Source organism: Vitis vinifera, chromosome 14, assembly GCF_030704535.1.
Source record: "Vitis vinifera cultivar Pinot Noir 40024 chromosome 14, ASM3070453v1".
NCBI classification, from domain to species: domain Eukaryota; kingdom Viridiplantae; phylum Streptophyta; class Magnoliopsida; order Vitales; family Vitaceae; genus Vitis; species Vitis vinifera.
In genome coordinates, this window is record NC_081818.1 from 7,444,155 (window position 1) to 7,455,129 (window position 10,975).

General features: G+C 35.5%; 1 protein-coding gene across 2 annotated transcripts; it reads left to right on the plus strand.

Moving 5' to 3' along the window:
* Positions 1-2,103: 2,103 nt before the first annotated feature.
* Positions 2,104-9,643, plus strand: LOC100245260 (uncharacterized). 2 transcript variants are annotated; one of them, XM_002279675.5, is made up of 2 exons: positions 2,104-2,196; positions 8,884-9,643. In XM_002279675.5, the coding sequence occupies exon 2, from the start codon at positions 8,945-8,947 to the stop codon at positions 9,368-9,370; it is 426 nt and encodes a 141-aa protein (XP_002279711.1). In that variant the 5' UTR covers positions 2,104-2,196; positions 8,884-8,944; the 3' UTR covers positions 9,371-9,643. The 2 variants fall into 2 exon arrangements, with proteins under 2 accessions (XP_002279711.1, XP_010659876.2); XM_010661574.3 differs by lacking the exon at positions 2,104-2,196 and adding an exon at positions 4,354-4,394.
* The last annotated feature ends 1,332 nt before the right edge of the window (positions 9,644-10,975 follow it).

The following is a 10,975-nucleotide window of genomic DNA, read 5'->3' on the forward strand; positions in this document are numbered from 1 at the left end:
GGCGAAAGAATCTTCTGGTTCTTTAGTGGATGCCCAAGTGAGTGTTCGATTATTTGATGCATCATTGAAGACCTTGGGTGACCTAGTCTGTCATGCCAAAGGACAAAAACTTTTGGTCGTTGAACTTCTGGTTCATGTCAGCATATGATTCAATAGGCTTTATAGTTGTATGATACAACCCAGATGAGAAAACCAGGAGTTTTTCCATTATAAGCTTCTAGCCAGATATAATGGAAGTAATGTAAAGATATTCTACATTATTTTCATTCATAGTTTCAATATGATATCCATTTCTGCGGATATCTTTAAAACTAAGCAAATTTCTTTTGGATTTGCTAGAATATAGAGCGTCATTTATATGGAATCTAGTTCAATTTGGCAACATTATGTTTGCTTTTCCAAAGCCTTCAACTAAGTTTGTAGTACCAGATATGGTACTTACATTAGCTTTTATTAATGTCAATTCGAGGAAATATCTTTTATCTCGAAGAATCGTGTGGGTGGTTGCACAGTCTTCGAGACATACATCATCCTCATTCATCTTGAGACCAAATAACACATAGATTTTAGATATAACTAAAAAAACAAGGCATAATGTAAATAACAAAAGAAAATCAAATGTAAATATAAGACATAATAATATATTATTTCATATATAAAGTAACATCAGTCAATGTTAATTTTCTTATCATTTATCAAATGGTTTGTTTTTTCATTGGGACCTCCAAATAAATTAATATCATAGTAGGTTAGGTCCAATCCATCACCATCGATAAAGTTCATCTCTATCTCTTTTCCTTTTGCTTTTATTGATGCTTGGTAAAAGTCGACCAAATGTTTGGGCATACAACAGGTATGTGACCAATGCCCCTTAATACCACATCTATAACAATTATTCTCATGGTTCTTAGGAGGTTTATCTTGTAAACGCTTCCCATTTTCTTGTTTTGCCTCAGTATTGTTCCATTTCGTATTGTTCCACTTATGGTGGTGCAATGAGACTTTCATTTTCTAAGAATTATTATTATAAGAACCATGGTATCGAGGATTTCTTCCACGACCATAACCACGTTCTCATCCACGTTCACGAGTTTGGAATGATATTGTATTCACTTCAGGGAACGATTCAAATCTAGTTGGATGAGACTAGTGATTTTTCATCAAAAACCTTTTTTTTTTTTTTTTTTTTTTTTAAACCTTCATGGAGATGATGACGAAAGAAAATCAATGTTTTTGTGTGATCCTGTAGGGATGCTTGATTTCCTTCTTTGATCATAGCTCCAAGATTATTGCATCAAGATGTATTTCAACATCAAGGATCCAAGATAGAGAGTTTTTTCTCGAAATGTCCAGTGCCACAAATTTGAGTTTTGTGAGATTCGACATTGTCAAATAATTTCAAATATATGACAAAACAATATTATTAGAATCAATTATAATAACTTGATAGCATTGTTATAACTTTGATTATAAACAAAATCAAATAATTTGTTTATAACTTTTAAGAATATGTAACAAAACAAATCAACAATAATATAAATATGTAAAATTTTATTTTATATAAATAACTTCAAGTTTAAGATACGAGAATTACCTTTAGAGCAATTCGTGCTGATAACGTGTTGTAAAACAAAGACAAATACAATGCAAATCAAAGTAGTAAAGATGAAATATATCTTACTTTGCTATATAATGGGGAAGAAGAAATCAAAGAAGAGAGTTGAGAAAGTTGAGAAAATGAAAAACAGAGAGAATGAGAGGAAGAGAATTTCTTTTCTCAGGATGGGAAGCCCTTTTATAGGCTTTCTAAATGGCTTCCATTAATATCCCCATTAATGAATATTAATGAAACTCATAAATAACATTAATGACTTCCATTAATAAGTATTAATGGAAGTCATAAATAATACTTAATTAACATTAATGTGGTGACATTCATTCCTACAATTATAACAAAAAATAAATAATTTTAAAAATGACATAAGTCTTAAAACAATTTGCATTAAAGGCTTAAGTAAAAAGAAACAAAATTATACTTAATAATATTAAATGTGACCAATTTACTTAATAATATATTAATATCAAAGGAACAAGGTTAGGAAAAACAAACCAACCCTATCTAAATCTTAGACACCCAGCGGAAGTGGAGGTCGTCTCTTGTTCTCTGGACTTAGTTCTTGTATACGCTCTTATCAGGTAATTTCATTTTATTTTCTTTTTCATTTTCCCATTTTTTTTCTTTTTCCTCTGAGTTGCTTCCTTGCTGTGAAATTTTTTTTCTGACCTTGTTAATCTACTATGGATGATAGAGGGTATGGAATTCTTCTTAAAGATGCAAGGAGAATAGGTCTGGAATGCAATTTCGTTTAGACATTAAAACAAGCTTTTCCATTCCTACAGGCTCAAAGTTTCAGTATCTTGTCCTCCATTCTTAGAAGCCTTAGATATGGTTTCCCGAGGCTTCTAATCATCAAGTAGGGACATCTCATAGGTCTAAAGCGAACATACAAGTCATCAAACCTCATAGAGTCGATGCTCTTGCTTTCCTCTATGATCGTAACCTTGGGTCTAAATCTCTCAGGGAGAGGTCTTAGAAATTTTTTTACAGTCTTGGACTCAGGTATTATCTCCACAAGGTTAATACAAGGGTTCAATATATCACTAAGCTCAAAATGGAATGCAGAGAAAGTTTAATCCTCTTGCATCCTAATGCTCTCAAATTTGGAGGTCAGCATTTGGATTTTAGACAACCTCACAGGTGAAGTGCCTTCATGGGTTACTTCAAGGATGTCCCAAGCTTCCTTAACGTGTTTACATGTGGCTATCCTATGAAATTTGTCAGGACTAACCCCATTAAAAATGTTGTAAGGGACCCAAGCATTTGCCTCACTTCCCTCATTGTTTAATTTGTCTCATTCTTGTTTGGACTTAAGTTCTCCTATTGATCTTCCGATTTTATTCAATTTTAATGGCGACCCCATCTCATTAGGAAACAAGACTCAAAGAAAGGAAAAAGAATTGAAAATTCATTTAAGGAAAAGGATTGGGGTAATTTAAAGGGAAAAACGGTTGAATGCTATAATTGTGGTGGGTTAGGACATGTGTCTTCAGATTGTCCTAGTCGCACAGATATTAAAAAATCTATGCAGGCTACCTAGAGTTCCTAAAGACAACAGGTATTTCCCATACTAGATCTTAAACTTTCACATGATATCAAGTTTTGATGAAGCAACCTGTATAAGAGCTAGATTCAAAAAAGTTAAAGTGGGAGAGTCATATTCAGCAAAGAGGTTTACATGGATCTTAAAGTAGTTATTGACTCAAGGTGTCATATGCTATGCATTAAAATGAAAGTTGTATACTACTTATCAAAAAAAAAATGAAAGTTGTATACCATTTTTATATCAAGAGAAGATCAGCCTATAAAGTCTGTGTGGCTGGGTGGTTGTCGAAAATTTTAGTCAAGGGATCTTTTGCAAAACTTATTGCAAAGCTTGAAATCCCTCTAATGATGAACTCCCTCACAAATTGGTTATATTTCTTGCAGCATTGTTATACTTGCTGGATGAAAGAATCCATTAAAATGATTAATGGAATGTTCTGTCAACTGTCATAAAAAGCTGTTATGCTTGATACAGAGAGAGAAAAAAAGGCACTACTCTGATTGCCCTTGTTTCCTTTATGACTTTAACTTATGAACATCTTGTTAGTATTATTTCTTAAGATAGAAAAATATTAATCCTGAGAATGTTACAGCAATATCTTAACATAGTTAGATATATGACTCCCAGTAATTGATCTCAAGATGAATGCATGATGTTTGTGAAATGCTTAAGTGTTAGAGCAATCATAGTTGGGACTTTAAGGTGAAATATTTGGTTGTTGAAAGAAAATATAGGCATGGAAATGCATCATAGGAATAGGGAATGGCATGGGAATATATAGTCTAAGGATGGCCTTGGATGTGAGATTGTTTCTATTACATATGGAAGTTGATACAGGACAACAATGAAAATGATTGTTGGTTTAAATTTTTTTAAGATGGGTGGAATCTAATGACCTGAGATGAGAAATGGGCCATTATTGTGAAAGAAGTCAGTACAGTTCCTATCTTGTAGGTTGTGTGGCAGGCTAACTACTCTTTCTGTTGTGTCTAAATTCTAATATTGTACTAGTGTCTTATTTAGTCTTTTGCTTGGTTGCAGAGCAGTGTTGTGAGACTTTGTCAGTGAAAGTCGGTAGCTTGAAACTCCCTTAGACTTATGTAACCAGGGTAGAGAGGGAAAGCAAGAACAGGAGTGGGAGTAAGAGTCCAAGAACACTGTTTTTTAAATTGCCTTGGTTTTCAGAGTGCTTATAAAATCTTTGATGCCTGCTATATGTAATTGCTTTAGGTAAAGAAGCTCCATTTTCTTAATTTCGTTGACGTAATTTGGGGGTTCATGATTGTCATGATTTCTTTTGGAATGTAGGTTCAGATCTCCATTAGTTAATTAAAGGTTTTTTTTCCTTTCTTATAACCTACCCTCATCTATCTTGAACATGTAATTGGGAAGTGTTTAGATGTAAGTGAATTGGATAAGATTAAACAAGTACAGTTGCACTCAATCATTCCTGTTTGGGACGACTTTAGTGCATCAGTTCGAGAATCTGCGACTGTGATCATGGATCCAGATCAAGCCAACTGACATATTGTATTTGCCATTGCCCGATACTCTGCCTCTGCCTCTGCCTCTGCACTAGAATGCGCTGCAACTGATTGTATTTTGCTCCTCTAGGTTATGATATTACCTCAAAAAGGAAAAAAAAAAAAAAAATGCAATAGCCAATTGTTGATTTTCTATCATGGGGAGATCCTGCCTTATCAGACTCAGGGTATCCTTCAATACATAGATGTCCTGAGGATTGATAGAGAAGACCACGACCAGGAGTTCCTTTGAGATATTTCAAAATTGGTATGATTGCATGCAAGTGAGAAACCCGTTGAGTGTCATAAATCAGCAAAAGGAGACATTTTTTACACGAGTTGGCAAAAGGGTCAGTCTAGATTTGCTGCCATAGGTACAATAACTTGTATTGAGTTCCATTTAGCCATAGAAGAAAAAGTCTCAATACAGTTAAGGCTGTATGCCTGAGTGACTCCTTTGGCCACCAAACAAGCCTTCAATCTATCAACAATACCATTAGGATTATCCTTTATGGTAAAGACCTAATGACAACCAACTATTCCCACATGCCCTTTAATAATATTGTTGAACTAATCTATCACCTTGCTGGCAGGAAAAGAAATTTTGATAGAGTTCATAAATAAGAGAGACATTTTTGACAGATATTTCAGCTAATGTATTCCAAATATCTTTAGCAGAATTGAGACGAGACATTATTAAATACCTCTAGTTCCATACTATTCCAAAGCTAAGTCAGAATTTGTGCTTTAGCTTCTTCCCTAGTATCAACTAACTTTGCTAGAAATTTTACCACATGCCTTGAAGAAAACTTCTACTACCCTAGACCATAGGAGATAAGTCCACTTAATTTGACACTAATCACAGAGCCATAGAAAACCGAGTCTTTGGTTGGCATATGTTCACCCATGATGTATGAGAAACAATTCAAGTACCAAGATCCAAGTGAGACTTCGAAAAGAAGAAAAAAGAAATTTGCATTAAGGTAGGGAGGTTTTAAGATGAAAGTGGACAGCTAGGCATCAAGGAGAGATGGTGATGTTAGGATAACTGTGCTTTGATACCTTGTTGAAAAGAACAGAATTTATTTCATTTTCTGTAGAGTCTGAATGAAGCTACAAGGGTATTTATTAGCCTATAACAGTAAAAGAAAATGAAATAAATAAAAAATATTACCAAAATTTCTCCTGCAATCTTTCCAAAAATCTTTCCTATGATTTCTCATATAATCTCTCCTATAACCGTTTCTATAATCTTGACAGGAGATAAACAGTGTACTGGATAGTTCCATGGTTGCAATATTGGCACTGCACGTAGAAGTAAAGGAAGTTATATACTTGAGACTATGGCTGACATGGGGCATAGAGTAGGTTATAAATTATATGTACTGATATATTTGTCTTGTAGATTTGATGGAGGATCAAATGCATTGAATGAGGATCAATGCCTTATGAAACGACATGAAACACTGGTGATGAAACTTGTAATAGTTTGCATGAAAGACATGCCGAAGACTTTCACCTGCACACCCTCTTTGAGATCTAGTTTTGAACACCCTCTAAGGTATATATTCCAAAGGGAATCCAGCTCCTGTTAAAAAGGAGCTCATGAGTGGCTGATGAGGAAACACGGAATTGATTCTTTCTTTATCTATGGTCTCACCTAGCACCATTCTCTCATCCTTTCAATAGTGTAGCTCAGAACAATAAGCGAGTATGTTGAATGGCTTGCTTGTTTCAAATCCATCCTTGTGACCTTGAACCTCACAACTTTTCCTTGCTTGAAATGTTTTTTCTTTTCATTATCACTACCTGGTTTTATGGTAGAATCTGTCAAGCAATGAAGTCACAGCACTGTTCTTTTTGGTTCATTGATATGCAGCTCTGAGGCTCTATCTTTGTTCTTGGATGGGGGTTGGATCATGATAAAGAAGGTATAATGCTTTTATAATTCTCAGGCAGACAGTCATTTACTTGCAGAGTAGATAGGATGATCAAGTGGATAGGTCCAGCTGCATAGATTTGTGCATTAGCATGAACATGAACTTAATTCCAAAACCAGTAAATATAGGATACTCATCTGCATTCGTAAAACCAGATATATATTTAAGTCGTCTACTGTTTGGGCCTGTAAATCCACCACAACATAGAGATTGTTTAGTGTTTTACATTTTATCCTCTATTTTCTATAGTGATCATTGGATCATGAAGATCTGCCACTACAATCTTCTGGCAACATCCATTACATTATTTCCTTTTTGCAATCTTCATAGAGTAACAGGGTTTTCCTTGTACAATGGAGTATTTGACAACAAGTTCAATCAAGAATTCAGTAGATGTTCTTCTGTCCACACCAAGGGGCAACACATTTGGATTCCCGTTTATATGTACCTTGAGTCATGTTGATATACATCATCAGAAAATTTGGGAATTCATTAGCGGCTTAGATGTCTTGAAAATATTGACTCTTAAAGGACACAATATTGAAGACAAACTCTTCGTGGCATTGATAATATCAAGTAGTGCATCTCCTCTTGACTGCATCCTGCTATTTAGCTCTCCCTTTGTCATGGCTTCTCACACTCAAACCTTGGAGTCTCTAAAACTGAAAGGCCTTCACTTGCTTGTGGTTGATTTTAGTCAAATTTTCACATTTTGGGTCTTATAGGAGCATGCAGGATGGGTACTGCCTTCAGTTTACAGAAGTTACACAGTTAGGGACCCTCTAAGATCTATTAACAGAGTGTGGGTATGGATCAGATATGTAAACCAATGTATAAATCCTTCAAAAGCCCCTTTTTGCTTACAACAAAGGAATGAAAAGAAGAAAGTGATGGCAGAAGTGAAGTGAGCCATTATTTAATGGTTGTAGACATCCTCTCCCACCACTAATAAATAAGTTATAGACATACTAACTAGTGTCCTCACTGAGGGGCCAGCCTAAAAAATGTTGCATGATTAGATGAAATATCTATACCTGTAAGAGTGCACACATTACCCATCATGGAAATTGTTGATCCCTGGAGCTGCTTCTGTTGAACTTGTATAACCCTAGGGACTAGAACTGTGTATTTAGGTACCATTTTCTGAAGTACATGACAGGTGTTAAAAATTAATTTGAACCTTTCTCCCTCACTTGACCCTTTTAGCCTTCAACTTGGTTAATCCTCACATATCAAGGTGGATTCAAAAGGCCATATTTTCTCCAACTTCCTCTTCACTAGGGCTTTGTTTGGTTGTCATAAACTGCAAGTGAATGGTAAAGGGATGGAAAGAGAAAAGAAAGGAAAAAACAAAGAAAGAAAATATAAAGCACCAAATTGAGCCCTCTATTCTTTTGCCCTGTTCTTTCCCTTACTTCCCACATTTTTCTCCTAATCGCCTTCCTATTTTCCATCACAATCAAACAGCATGAATTGGTTGTGCCCTTCCATTTTTGTTTTACCTAGTTGTTTCTGAGATCCAAATAGAGCCCATATCCTACCGTGTTTCTGAAGCCTTGGAAGATGTACTGAATTGGTGTTAGTGTGGATCTAGACCCTCTAGTAGGATTTTGGTTTGGTGGTAGGGTGCACATCTGCTGGGACTTTGTTTCATGGCTATACATGGAAATCTGTTTGTTCAATATATTGAAGATGGATAATCTTTTAACTACTTTACAATTTTTGTTTCTTTTTCTCATTTTGTTCAATTATTATGTGCACCTGTTTGTAGGATTTTTTGGGAAATAATTCACCACATTTGCTTTATGTTGTTATTCTGGAAAATCTCCCAAAGAATTTTCAACTAGCTCTCATTTCATTTGGACTAGTTTCACATGCTGCAGTACAAGAAATTGAACATTTCTATGTGCCTGGATACATCACATCGTATACGAGAAAATATGATTGCCTTTTTTATATTGACAGTGGGTTCCATGATTTGCCAGAAGAACAAAGAGGTCATTCTAAATTAGGTTTAGATCTAAGTTACACCCAACTGATATGTTTTGTCCTTCCATGTTGGTAGAACTACTTTCAGAAGTATTGCAAGTATAGGGTACTTCTGAACATGGATTTTCTTGTTGAACTTGCATGTATTTGCAGCCGGATTTTTGTATATACCTGTCACTTGTTCCGTTATTTAAATCTAATTATCTCATCTGATTGTTGCTGTATGCTTCTGTTCATGATAGAAGTGCTGACTTACTTCATTGACAGCTTGTTGGCCAGTATATGTTCAAGTGAAAACTACGCATCTGAAGGATTAGAATCCTCTGAAATGGATTCCAAGAAAGTGGTGCACAGTGGCGGATGCCACTGCCGGAGGGTAAGATGGAAGGTAGAAGCACCTGCCAGTGTTCTAGTTTGGAAATGTGACTGTTCTAACTGCTTCATGAGAGGCAACGCTCACTTTATTGTCCCTGCTGAAAAATTTGAGCTTTTAGGAGATTCAAAAGAGTTCCTTACAACCTATACCTTTGGCACTCATACTGCAAAGCATACTTTCTGCAAGATTTGTGGCATAACCTCGTTTTACATTCCACGATCAAATCAAGATGGGGTTGCAGTTTCATTCATGTGTGTGGACCCGGGAACGCTGACCCATGTGGAGATTAAGAATTTTGATGGAAAGAACTGGGAAAACTCTTATATTGAATCAAACATTGCTTCATGTTCAAAAGTGCAGAATGAAGAGATTGTTTGAGCTGCACCCAGAAAGGTTTCAACTTGGACTCCAGACAGCGGTATGAGATTTATGTTGTGTGATAAAGGTGTAGAGAGTGGTGTCTGATGAGAACAACAGAAGTTCACTAGAACCAAAACCAACCTTAGTTTTATTTCTATTTTCAATTGTATTATCAAATTCTTGGACTTCTAAGTTTTGTTTAGTATTTATTATTTGCTATTTGTGAAAAAAGTGTCTAAATATATGCTTGTGCACTTAAAAGGAGGGTGAATAGGTAAAAGCCGTTTGGAAGAAAATTCAAAATTTTCCTTTTTTCATTTAATTTCTTAAATAGATAGTACTCTTAGCAGCCTAGAATCCTAACTAAGTGAGACTCTTAGCCGCCTAGAATTCTAATGAAGTGAGACTCCTAGCAGCCTAGAATCCTAGGTAAAGAGAAAAAAATAGTAATTGAAGAGAAAAAAATAGGAAATGTCCTATCTACGCCAAGTTTGTTATTGGATTTTATTAAAGGAAAACATAAAAAATCCTAACTAACTTCCTAACTTTCTTCAACACTCCCTCTCAAGTTGGAGCATAAATGTCAATCATGCCCAACTTGCTAACAAGAAGTTCAAAGTTTGGTTGAAACAATCCCTTTGTTAAAATGTCAACAGTTTGTTGTGTTGTAGGAACAAACAACATGCAAATAAGTCTTGCTTCAAGTTTTTCTTTTATGAAGTGTCTATCAATCTCAATGTGTTTGGTCTTGTTGTGTTGCACTGGGTTGTGAGCTATGCTTATACTTGATTTGTTGTCACAATATAGCTTTATAGGCATGTTTATTGGTTGCTTCAACTCTTCAAGTACTCGTTGTAACCATATGATTTCACACACTCCATTAGCCATTGCTCTAAACTTAGCCTCTGCGCTGCATTAGGTTACTATATTTTGCTTCTTGCTTCTCCATGTAACTAGATTCCCTCAAACATACGTGCAATACCTGGATGTAGACTTTCTATTTGTCATGGGCCCAACCCAGTTTACATCTGTGTAGGCTTCAATTGTTTGTTGTCCGCCCTTCTTGAAGAGTAAACCTTTTCTTGGAGAGCTCTTCAAGTATCTTAGTATTCGATAAGCGGCTTCAAGATGCTCTTTACTTGGAGAATGCATAAATTGACTCACCATACTAACCGCAAATGCAATGTCAAGCCGTGTATGAGACAAATAAATCAACTTCCCCACTAATCTTTGGTAATGAGCTGTATTTACAGGAGCCTTTTGTTTGCTATCTCCGAGGTTTTTGTTAGGATCAATTGGTGTATCTACAGGTTTGTAGCCACTCATCCTAGTCTCTTTGAGTAGATCTAGAATATATTTTCATTGTGAGACCACAATCCCTTTCTTGGACCAAGCCACCTCTATTCCAAGAAAATACCTTAGGGATCCCAAGTCTTTGATCTCAAATTCTGCTGTTAGACAAGTCTTCAACCGATTCATCTCATTCTCATCATCTTCCGTAAGTATGATATCATCCACATACACTATCAAAATAGTTATCTTTCCATCTCCTAAAAGCTTGATGAACATAGTGTGATTGGTTTGAGCTTGACTATACCCTTGCCTTTTTACACCGAGTAAATT